Here is a 13,278-nt window from a genome sequence, read left to right on the forward strand (position 1 = left end):
TGAATGCAAGTTGTGCAAATGGTACATACAGGTAATAGCAAGATGGTTAGCTTTACTGACAGGAAGGAACTATGAAGGAGAGAATATGAAATCTGGCTAGAAAGATTAACAGGTTAGAGTCATGGCAAAGGGTTTTAAACAAAACCAGGCAATGCAAAAGTTCTAGTCTGATTTAATTACAGTGGTAGCTGAATGCCTTAAAAAGAAAGGTTCAGACAGGAGGGATACTGTGGAGGCAGAAATGAAAAGACTGGACAAGTGTGGAGAATGCAGTGGGAGTGGTTAGTGCTAATGGAATGGTAATTAAGAAGAGGGGGGAATGGTGATGAGTGCTCTTTAAGACACCTCAAATTGGGGATGCCAATTGGTAATCCAGGCAGAAGGATCAATAGGAAATTGATAATGTGAGACTATAGTAGGCCTCAGGAAAAAAAAAAAAATTAGGGCTGGATATTTAGATTTCAGAGTCATCTGAGCATCAAACCTATGGAAGCTGATGAGATTTTGATGACTGGCATAACCAATCATGGAAAAGGTAAAAAAAAAAAAAAAAAAAAAAAAAAAGAGGGAAAAGCAGTCATACTACTTATCAGGTATCAACCCTGGGAGATATCTCTCCCACCAGAAAGAATTCATAATTCTTGAACTTTCAAAAGGACACACAGAAAATATATAACTACTTTAAGGAAAAAAGGTCATAGCTCTTAGTTTTTGGATTCATTTTGCTGACAAATACCATCTGAATGTTCTAGGGTTAATGCTATTTTGAATTTATTTCCTGTGCAAGGAGTCCTAAAAACAGAAAAGAGTTAAGACCATATCTATTGAGAGGACAAGGACAAAACTGGGTCAGATGAGTAGATATCATTATGAATGCAGTTAGGCAATTAATTAAGGAGGAGAATAATTTTTTCCACTCATCTTTGATCAGCCTTGAGGGGGAAAAATAGGAATTCCAGGGATTTTCCCATAAGCACCTGAGAACAATTTTCATTATTTATTTTTTGGTCCATTCTAACAAAAATCAGCTAGAATAATATAGGGAAGATTGCCAGAAAAAAAAGGATGAACATGCATCCTAAACAAATGCAAAATATTTACATTTACATTTCTGAAATTGCATTATCCATGAAACTCAGGTTTAGTAGACAGCAATATAGACATTTTCTGTTCATCAAGAAGCAGCTAGTGGGGCAGTGGATATAGAGCTGGGACCAAGTCAAATCTGGACTTCAAATCTAGTCTTCACTCATTTTGTGACAGACAAGTCACTTATCTATTAACCTGCCTCAGTTTCCTCAACTGTAAAATGAAGATAATAATAGCACCTACTTCTCACAGTTATAGTGAGGAGCAAATAATATTTGTAAAGCTCTTTGCTTAATAAACACTTGATCTTTTCCATTACAGGATGCCAGAAACTGCCTGTTACATAGCATAGAAGAATGAGCATGAGAAGATAAGTAAAGAGCTCTCTAAGTTATCAGCATCATCTCTAAGGTAGCCAAGGGATCACAGGGGATTCATCTGAGGTATTTTATGATTCAGACACCAGATATAAACAAAAGAACTTATACTTAACTAGACAAGAGATCACACATTTAGAAGATGGGATAAATTCCTGCAGGTTCTCCTAAAACCTTGGAGAAAATTGGACAGTTGAAGGTAGGAGACAATTACAGTGAAAGAGTTCCTTTTCCCATTGTTGCTTACAATCTAGGGAACTGAAATATTATTAAATTATATAAACGACTCTCAAGTAAAGTTGCTGTTTACCTGAGTTTAAATTTTAATTCTACCATTGTTAATAGGCAGGCCATTTAGACCTTCTGAACTTCAATTTCCTTCTCTGTAAAATGAAAATTATGCTTGGGTTTGACACTTTACAGGGCTATTGTGAAGACCAAATAGAATAATGGATATAAAAGGTTTTAAAAACAATGTAAATGTCAGCTATAATTATTATCCTGTCTTAATTAATCATACCCTGGGGTCTTCATTAAACAAAAAGCAGGCTAGCCTGGTAAGAAGATTCTCAGAATCAGGTTTATAGTCCTGATGTATTCTTTTAGTTGACTCTAAAGTATGCCTGACCCATCGATGGAAAAAACAAATACAAAAATATGGAGAGAAGGAGCCTGACAAATTTCAATAATATCAGAATTAAATTGAAGAACCTGAAAGGAATTGAATTAAAAAGTATCAACAAATTTTATGTTACTTAAGAATAGTATTTTCTGAGAGTCTAACAATTAGACTTGTGATAGTACAATAGGATATCTCAATTAGCCTTTAATTATGTAATCCAGTTTAGTACTGGAAAGATAAAGAGTATTCCTTCTCTCAATATAGGTTCTGTTATTAAAAAACAAGATTTAAAGAGGCCACCAACATTTTGAATCTCATCATAATAGAAAGGTTAGAATGAATAAATTATGAACATAATTAAAAGGATCACAATCTCACTAAAGAATGCATGGCCAACATAAAATCACTATTAGATATGCTTACTATGTTATTTTCCACTGAAGATACTGAGGCACACTTGGTTTTGGTATAAAGCAAGTGTAAAATACCTTCTTCTTTCCCATTTGTCCCCACTTGTCTTTTTCTCTTTCCTCCAAACCTCTGGTCTCCCAGTGGCCAGAAACCACGTGTGCAAACTCCCTGTGCATTCCTGCCTGGAAGATGTAGCCCTTGATGGGAATCACTGAGAACCAACAGGCCTCTCCATCTAAGGAGCACCTCCACCAAAGGATGCTACCTTTAGGATTCTGAGCCTTTTCATTTATCCTGAGGATGAACTTGCTTAGCCCATTGCTTTGTACACAGTTAAGTCCTTAATAAATTCTTTTTTGCTTGCTTACGTTTTTTCTTGATAAGGCCTCTCTAGCTTCCTCTTCCCCCTGTTTCCCAACCCCCCCCCATTTATCAAACTAGTGTGGAATAGATTATATAGTAATTTAAAATAATAGAATTAATTATAGAATGATTCAGGGGGTAGCTAGGTGGTGCAGTGGATAGAGCACCAGCCCTGAATTCAGGAGAACCCGAGTTCAAATGTGGTTTCAGACACTTAACACTTCCTAGCTGTGTGACCCTGGGCAAGTCACTTAACCCCAGCCTCGGGGGGGGGGGGGGGGGGGATAATATTGTTCCCCACTACAAATGAACAGGTACAAAGAAACAGAAAAGACAGAGAATGTGATTATTTAATGGGCTGTCAATGGAATCAGCATCATGGGTACCTTTAGACTTCAGATATTATAAAATATTATACTGTTCATTGTGAAGGAAAATTCTTTCATTTATTATTCGCTAACCACTTAATTTGAGAATCTTTCTTCCAATTAAGGAGGATTATAGAATGGTGAACAAAACAAAACATCTAGTAGGGGAAAAGAAAAATACTGCTATGTATAATATAAGAAAGTATGTTAGATACAATGCACAGATATAAATAGGAAGTTGGATGCATGGAGACAACTGGGTTATGGATACTTTAAAAAGAAGAAGGATTTCATCTGGGATTTGAAGGGTAAAAAGGAATTAAAATAGATTAGCTGAAGAGATTATAGCTGGAGAGCCCAGAGTGAGGAAAAGTCCAGAGCATGTCTCCAGAACACTGTAACTTGGAATATGTGAAAGAATACTTCAAGCATCCTTGAAGTAATGTGGAGTACTTGAAGATAGAGTTGGAAAGGTATGGTACTTTCGAAAGACTTTGAATGCCAGGATAGGAAGTTGAATTTTATAATATGAAATTATTTTTAGGGGTAGGATATAATCAGAGGAAGATTAATTAGGAAGATTAATCTGGCAATGTTGTTGGATGAGTTAGCTAGATGAACAACCTGGAGGCAGGGAAAATAGTTTGGAGGCTATTTAAATAGTATAATTGGGGTTTGTACTAAAATGGGGTATGTATAGAAAGTTAGAATAAAGAAAAGTTCAGAGATGTGAGAAAATGTAATAACAGGATTTGAGAGGAGAATCTGAAGTCAAAGATGGCTATGAGTTTTGTAGATTAACTGATACATAAGATTTTAACACCTTTGGTAGAAATGGGGAAACCATGAAGGGAGGTCAGTTAGCTTTTTTAATATATTAGATTTGAAAGATACAGTTTGAAAAATGCTGCCCCTAGACATCAAGTGAATTTCCTAAACTGTGCCTCCAGCATGAATGATGATTCCCAGAGGCAGACATTTTAAAAGGAACAATCACAAGAGACTTTATTGTCAGTCTATCAGTGTTTTGCCAAGTGTCATTAGGAGTTAAGTTACTGTACCTCAGTTTCTCTTTCTTTTCAAAGGACATAATAAATGTGCTAGTTAAGATAAATTAAAACTGAGTGACCTTTATCCTAATTAAGGGAAATAAGAGGAAATTTATTAAACTTGGAGAGGGTTGGGGTGAGAATGGTGGGTGAAGGAGAGATTTTTTTATACAATTGTAGGCTACCCAGTGATTTTGGCAGGACAAGAACTGGATGTGATTGTGTCCTAGGCTGAAATAAATATGCATGAGAAGAGGCCAGAGCAGTAGGACCTTGAATAGCTTTGGCTATATAGCAAAAGGTCAATTATTCACCAATCAAACCAAACCCAGGTGCTCAGAGGACTAAAGTGCAAGAGCTTAGGAGGCAATGACCTGCTAGGTACAGCTAACTTTTCCCACCTGCTTTTCCATCTGATCACTCTCTACATAAAAGGGTGCAGGGACTGTGACAGAAAAGCCACCTGGTTTAGGCCACCTGCTACTTTATCACGCTGTGGACCTGCCTGCTCCAAAAACATTTATAAAAAAATGGACAAGGAGGAAGGAATCACTTTCCTCCAGCTCAGAGTGATGCCCTTCATTACTTAACCAATTCTCCCAAGAGCCTGAACCCCACTGGCCTTTATGATTATGTAGATACTATGTAGTATTAGCTGTAATCACATACTGGCTCTTGGGTTATACTTCCCCTTCGTTTCCTGATCCTCCAATTGCTTCAGTATTTACCTTCAGTCTTCATCTTCATCAATAAGCTACATCTCAATATAAAGCCCCTCCAAAACCACTCTGGTTTCCAGTATATTGACCTAAACTTCAATAAGCTATATTTCACCTTAGCCCAAGTGGTATGCTTATACCTTTTGGTCCCAAATTCACTCAAAAATGTCCCAGCTTTCCATGTTTTTTATGAAATGTCTGCGCATTATTTTTTTAAAGAACAATAGGATTCCATTACAGTCATACATTACAACTTGTTCAGTCATTCTTAATGGATGGTCATCTCCCTAATTTCCAATTTTTTACCACTACAAAAAGAGCTGCTATAAATATTTTTGTAGATGTGGATCTTTCCCCTTTTTTTATGATCTCTTTGGAATATAGACTTATTAGTGGTATTGTTCAATGATAGGGTATAGAGTTTTATAGCCTTTTAGACATAGTTCCAAATTGCTCTCCAGAATGGCTAGATTAGTTCACGATTCCACCAGTAATGAATTAGTGTTCCAATTTTCCCACATATCCTCCTTCACGTCATTTTTCTTTTCTGTAATATTAGCTGAAGCTGAGTGAAGTGAGCTTCTAGAACCAGAAGACCATTATATACAATAACAGCAACACTATGTAGCAATCAACTATGATAGACTTAGCTCTTTTCAGCAATGCAATGATCCAAAACAATTACAAAAGACTCTTGACAGAAAATACTATCAACATCCAGAGGGAGAAAAAACCAAACAAACCTATAAGCTCAATGTAGATCATGACAAACTATTTTCATTTTTGTTGTTGTTTTTTTCCCTCTATTTGTCAGATTCTTCTTTCACAACATGAACTTATATAGAAATATATTTAGCATGATTGTACATATATAACCTATATCAGATTGCTTGCTGCCTTGGGAAGAGACAGAAGGAAAGGAGGTAGAAAAATCTGAAATTCAAAATGTTGAAAACTATCTTTATGTGTAATTGGAAAAGAATAAAGTATTAATAATAAGTGGAATCCTTAAAGTATTCACTATTTCTGAATTTTATAGCTCCAACCCTCAGGTAATTCCCACTTTTTTCTCTGCTTCTATTTAGTTCTGCTGAAAACAAATTTAAGTTACACAGTTGTGCTCAACTAGTTCCACTAGGCTGTATGGCTGTTCTTTTATTCTGTCTTGACTTTCAGGCATATTCCCAACAATATTTGTTCTAAATGTCCTATTCTTGCCTCAAGTCCCCTACACAGTGATGTCAAACTTAAAAAGGGGTCGTAAATTTACTTAGAATTATTCTATCACATTTTATTTTGTTAAACATTTACCAATTATATTTTAATCTACTTGGGAATTTTGCCTCAGTTTGTCTTTATTAAGAAAATAGAAGACACCTGTAAGTTCCCTTTTCTCCTCTATTTTAAAACTTCAGAATCTCTCTATAATTCCATATTCTCTATTTCCCTTCAGTCTGAGGAAGAGGAAACCTCCTTCTCTCTCCTTTCTCTCTTTCTTCCTGGTCCCAGCATGATTTACTACTTTGCCCCTTGAGAAATTCAACAATTCAGCCAGATAATATGAATTTTTCTTGAGCTTGCCTCTATTTCCAGTCTGAGTACCAGCATACAGGGTTGCCCATGCCTGGAATAAAATTAATCTTTAACTCTCAGAATTCGAGGTCCTCCAAGATTCACATTAGATGCCAACTCCTATGGGAAATTAATCCAGACCTTTTATTTAGTTTGAGTGTTTCCTAATAAAAACATGTAAAGTAAATGGAGCATTAAGTTATATTTCCCAATAAAAGGAATGCGAACTACTTGATGGAAGGAACTAAATTTTTTTTTTGTTTCTGTTTTTGTATACACTGGACTTACAGTGTCTACACATGTTATGAGTTTAGTATGTATTGGCTCAAAGAAATGCAATATGAAGGGAACATAAATTCACTTACTCAACAATTCTGCCTGATTATGTCAGCACAGAGAATGCTATAAACTCCAATTGCTATGGTCAAAGAAATCCAACACCCAGGATCCTTAAGTTGAATTCCATCACATAGTAAGGAAGTCAAAAATGAAAACTATACCAAGAAAGCATCCAGGTGAGCCTGTTACATAAGTCGCCTACATTAATCCTGAAAAATCCTGCACTGTAGGTATAACTACAAAGCAAAGAAAGAGTTGCCCAAATCCTCTAATCACCTGGCTTTGATGCATAGGAGCAAAATGCCTAGATTTACAAACTTTGGAAAATTCCTTTTAAAACCTTTTCAAACATGAAATTATCAAGTGTGAAAACTAATTAACAAATAGTGCATCTCTGTTCTTAAGCAGGAGACTCTAATAGAGATTAGGGAGGGAACATGAAGGGGGAAAGAAACACAGCTACCTGCTGGCAATTTCAGAGATATTCCCCTCCTGGTGTCCTGCGTATTATAGTTATCCCTGGGAAGAAGAACATTGTTCAAACACATGCACAGCTTTACAGAAGAGACAAATCCAAGAAGGAAAATATTTTGCCCATTAGAAAACATGATTTTCTAATCAATGAATTCTACAAACAAACAGCCCAAACCCAGCCATTTGGTAACTAGGGCTTTGTCACAAGTATTGCAGCTAGTCATTAGTTTCTTTTATTTAGATGTCAGCAAATACTCATGTTGAAGTTTAGCCAAGGAAGAAACGAAGTGAGGAGCTGCTTTTGTGACAAGGAATTAAAGCTTAAGGCTTTTAATTCACTCTGTTGGTCTCTAGAAAGACAAACTGAATCTAGTTCCTCAACTTATTCAGGAAACCCCTTAATGAGGTCATGATGGATGTGAAGATGTATAGCAGGCAACAAAAAGGACAACCCAAACCTTGCTTGTTCTTCCTACAGAGCCTCTGGGCCACATAACAAGGAATCAGGTTTCAGAGCAACCTAAAGAGACTTCTTGATCCAAAAAGCAGAAGCCTTTCTGAGGTCAGAAGTAAGATCCATCACAGTTCTCTGACATAATGAAGTTCATATAGTGGTTGGGGAGGAAAAAAAAAAAACTTTTAAATATTAGTTATGAGTATACATGTGTTGTTTTCTTCACAATACAATTTATCAAAGAACTGTCTTTTAAATTGGAATAATTATAAAGTATAACTGCCATGTAATTTCTGATGCAAAGGCAAGCCAAGTTATCATGATATGCTTCCTTATCCTGATTGAACAATTGACTCCATTTAATCATAGTCAGGCAAAGTTATGCTAGAACCTACCCATTCAGAAACTGAAGTCCAAGTACCCAGCAAGGTTTGGATTCTTTTCATTGCATGGTCTTACAACAATAAATCACTCAAAGGACCAATTAGTATATTGATCACTAACTTCTTAAGGGTTATATGAGAAGACCTAGGACAGAATATGATGACTGAGCAGTTACTATGTGCTTCAATCCTATAGTCCTCAAGGAGTTATTTTCCATAACCCACTTACTGAGGTTTTAAAAGAGGACACAATTTGGTTACCTATAGCCTCAGGAAGGCAAATTACTGAAAAGAAATAGATATCTCCCTCTCAGGAAAACAAGGCAATCATATGGGGGATAACAAGTGGCATCTTCATTTTTCTCCCTATAAAAGCAAATTCTTTTCAAGAAGTTAATACAGTTATGAAGAAGCCTGGACAGCAATAACAAGACAAGTATGCCTCTTAAGCATTCAAAGATGACTGAAGAAAAGGAAGTGAAGCAAAATGATGGCTTTTCCCTTGCAGATATCAGCCTCTGTGAGATGGTTATTGTAAAAAAAAAATAACTTTATTATTTTCCAGCAGAGAAGAAATGAAGCAATTTGCTCCTTGAGTGCAATGGAAATTGCTTAAAGTGCATGATACATAGTCTTGTTGGCTTAGGACATATTAAGCTTCTATAAAACACAGAAGAGAAATGCAAATGCAGTGACAAAAGAGAGGCAGAGTTCCCCCTGTGTATCAACTTTAGTACAACCGAGGAATACTGGGAAACAAAGGCAATGTCATGCCCAAGGTTTCATAAAAAATTGGGGACGCAGGAAATCTGAAAACACCTAAGTTCTTCACAACGTTCTGAAGTTTTTCCATAAATAAGACGACAGCAAAGGAATTTAAAGTAGAATCTTGTCAAATAGCTTGTCAATAATTTCCCACAATAGGCCTATTCCAAAGCCTCACTATATCATGGAAGGATGATCTCTCCTGGGTTTCTGAAGGTTATACCAGCTGAACATAAACAGTGCCTACCTAGTAGAAGAAAAAGCTTTTAGATAGTAACCTGGCAACAGACTAAATGCAATAATTACGCCCTGGTCAAACTTTATTAGGAAAAGTTCACTACCAGATCGGCTTTAGGTTTGTTAATTTTAGTCATAGTAAATAACTAAAATCACTTATAAAGTTAAAGAGTAGTTGTGATACATGTTTATGGCATATTCATAATGAAATCATGGATTTCTGATGTACTGAAGTATTATAATTGATTATATGAATTTGAAGGTTTCTTCACTCCATTTGTGTTGTTTATCCCCCATTTCCTAGAGTAGTGAGAAAGAGGAAGGGGAAAGGTAAATTACATGTCCAACATTCAGAACATAGTGTTGGTGACAAAGAAACCCAGAAAGCTTGGCTTTCCATCATATGAGCTCTGAAAGGAGATAAAGAATGAATTTCATTACAATCTCCAAATATCAAAGAATTCTGCTTTAAGAGACAATCATTATAGTGCCAATTATTAGGTTTCTGATTGTAGAGGAAGACTGAAGCAGAAGAAACCAAAAAGAACTCTATACATCTCTTTAGAATTATGCTTTTTTTCCTTCATGTATGCAAGAATCATTTGAATTTTTTAGCCTCAATTATCAGTTAGAAAAAAATAAAGAATTCTTAATGAGCCCCAGCTTATTTAGAAAAGATGAAAATATCACCATCATAAGAGAAAAGAGAAAATACATGAAACTTACCTGCAAGTAGGAAGGTAATGAGGCAGGTTTCTTTTGGCAAGTAGAGTTTGAGGCGAGAACCACTAAAAACATATTCTACCACAGCTTCAGAACGACCAGCTCGCTGGAGGAAAGGCAAGAACTGCTTGGCTTTCTGGGTATCCTGGTCAGAAGAAAGAATAAAAAGAATCATTTATAATTTGATGGTATCATTGAGCTTCAGGACCAAGGAACAAATGACTAGTAGAACTCAGGAATGTGTTGATAATCAAAAATTCCAGACATCATGGATATGATACAATTGATGTTCTATTTTTATTAATTCTAAGTACACTAAATTTGTAGAGACAAAAACGTCCATCTTATAACAGTATTGTTACTCTTACCCCTAAATATTCTTTCTAAGCATCAGTTTTGTGCTGCACTAAGTTCTTTCCCCTAGGTGCTTAGAAAACCAATACCATGTTCTTCTTAGGCTCTGGCTCATTTCCCCCTTCAAACATATGTATAAGTTAGACAGCAAGCAATCCAATAAAGATTAAACATGTGCAATTCTTCTAAACATGTTTCCACATCTATCATGTTGCACAAGAAAAAATAAGATATAAAATGTTAAGCTCACTAGTTGTGCTAAAGATGTGCTAAAGCCACAATCTGCAAAACTCTATATTAACTGATATTGTTTATTCATGTGCCAATAATTTTCTCTCTATGTATAATTTCTAGAGTATAGACAAATCCAAGGGACATGATTTAAGTTCGGAAAGTGTCAGAGTTAGGGAAAAATTGTGATAGCTTGACTTGAACACCGCTAATACCAAAATAAGAAGCAATATTAATATAATATTTAGATCCATATCATATACATAATCTCTGGGTCCAGTGAACTTTTCTCAGTAGCAAATTCTTTCAAAGATAGAGACAAAAATTCAAAATCAAATTGTATAGTTTAGAGGCAAATACTTAATCTTAAAAATTACACTTGAACTCACCACAAGGTACATACTTCAGCAATATTTACATTATGGGAATATATTAAGACATACATTATCTGCTTTAACACATCCCCTGGCTTTTTGAAGGTGTCCCAAATCTCAAGGCAATCAAACTACAGCGATTATTTTAAACAAGTACTATTGCATCTGAAGAAATCTGAAGAAGATTATATGTCAAGAGGTTTGTGGCAAGCAGGCATTCCTTAGAAAACACATGGGTAACATACCAGGTAGCAATAAAAGACTTTCCTTCTCTTGCCACACTTATTATTAATCATATACTAACTACAAACTTTTGAGGGCAGAAGGCTCTCCATATTTTTCTGACTCCAAAGGCCCACCTTATCTCTGTTGCTGCAATTCCTTACTTTCAATCTTTGCTTCTAAGCAACAGGACTATTATAACTAAATTAATGCATATTAGATAATGAACATTTAACAAGTCATCAAAGTATTCATAGTAGCTGAGGAGTCACACATATTTAGAAATGCCAGTGAAATAGGTGGAGACTAAAACAATATTTATAGTAATAGGATTCATAGTCTCCTCAAAAAGAAGATAGCAGAAAAGTGAGATGGTAATCTAATCAAAGTACTTCCAAAACCCACTATATTATTAAAAATATAAATAAGGTTACATATAAGCTTGGTTGAAATTCTTCCAATGTACAACTGAGTATAATATGTTGTTCAGTCATTTCACGTACATGATTCTGAATGACTGCTTTTGGGGTTTACTTAGACAAGATAATGAGGTAGTTGTCAGCTCATTTTACAGATGAGGAAACTGGGTTGAGTGATTTGCCCAGGATCACATGCATGTCAGAGGCAAGATTTGAACTGAGGTCCCAATAGTATGCCTGCTGCTCTATCTACTGTGCTATCGAGCTGCCCAAAAGGACAATTTACACACATACACCCACACACCCACCCATAAACATTTATGTGCAAATACTTTACATACACTTGGAAAATGCCTAGAATACCTAAGTATGACAAATATGATGGGACATAAACACAAAAGACACTAAAACCCTTTTCACTTCAAGATGTAGGGTATTATATTTCTAAGTTGGATCTTCCAATTCAACAACACATTCTTGAACTAAATAAAAATCACATTACGAATTCAGTGAGTAACTCAAAAAATGAAAGGGGTTCCAAAGCAAAAGAAATCTCTATCTCATCACCACTCACTCCTCTACTACTCCACCCCATGGAACCCTACATACATGCCATTTCAGAGCCGAGCTAAATGGCAAGAGTAAAGGCAGAGCTTGCTCGACCTCTTCTTCAAACTCCTCCAAAAACCTTTAAATAGTTCCTCTAAACAAATTCTAGAGCAGCAAAACCACAAACAAAACAAAATAAAACAAAACAACAACAACAAAAAAAAAAACCAAACCAAACCAAACCAAAACAAAACAACAACAAAAAAAGTGTGAAACAATTTTTCAGCCTAAGACAACTTAGAAGGTTGGCAGGAAAGGTCTCTTGCATCAAGGTGAGAGCTAAACATGTGATGGGGCTCCATGAGGCAGGATGATGTCTTGAGAGCCACTGAATAAGTAACAGCAATGGCTGTTTCTGGTGTTCCCAAGGCAAGGATGGGAAAGGGGTCCAATAAGTGGTCAAAAGGACACAGGGGTTTCTTTACCAGCAGGCCTTTGTCATTTTGCCAACACTTGGATCTGGGTCACAGTTCCAGGTAACAGTCTTAGAGTGAGGAGGAGCACTAGCAGACCAGAACTTGCAGCCCCAGAGGTGTGGGAACCCTCCTCACAGAATCAGGCAGAAAAGAGTGTTTGTGCTCACTCACAGAACAAAGCCCAGGACAGAAGACTAGTAAATAACTTTCCTTAGATCCTAAGACCTTGGAAAACTTATAGGCATATCTCTAAATACAGCTACACAAAGCCTTACTAAATTTAGGACAATGTTCCTCCACCATGGAAGCAGATTTCAACTTTAACACAGAGTTAAAAGTCAAGTAACAAGCTGGGAAAATAAGGAAACAGGAAAAAAAAATTTCTATGCATAGAAGAAAGTTGTTTGTCCATTTTTGAAGAGGACCATGACATCAGAGAGGAGGTGAACTGGACTTAGATGAAGAAGTCATCACCTTACTGCTGCTTCTAGAGACATCTGGATAAAGTGGCAAAAGATCAGATATAAGAGATAACCCCTCCTAGAGAAGATTACTAGGTTTGACAAGGAAGCTCAAAGCACACACTCACAAGATTGTAACAGAGTCAAAGCTCCTACAACCAAAGTCTCCCCTCAAAAAATATGAATTGGACTCATGCCACAGAAGAGATCAATAGGATTTTAAAAACAAAAAGTAGAGGAAAAACTG

The 13,278-nt window shown here is 36.1% G+C and overlaps 1 protein-coding gene across 1 annotated transcript in view; it reads right to left on the bottom strand.

The window, feature by feature from the left end:
* SND1 (staphylococcal nuclease and tudor domain containing 1) overlaps positions 1–13,278 on the bottom strand; it is a 462,540-nt gene that overhangs the window by 163,799 nt on the left and 285,463 nt on the right. Inside the window, exon 15 of the mRNA XM_074268024.1 lies at positions 9,949–10,090. Coding sequence (XP_074124125.1) covers positions 9,949–10,090 — 142 coding nt within the window. The remainder of the gene's footprint in view (positions 1–9,948; positions 10,091–13,278) is intronic.

Source organism: Sminthopsis crassicaudata, chromosome 5 (assembly GCF_048593235.1).
Source record: "Sminthopsis crassicaudata isolate SCR6 chromosome 5, ASM4859323v1, whole genome shotgun sequence".
NCBI lineage: Eukaryota > Metazoa > Chordata > Mammalia > Dasyuromorphia > Dasyuridae > Sminthopsis > Sminthopsis crassicaudata.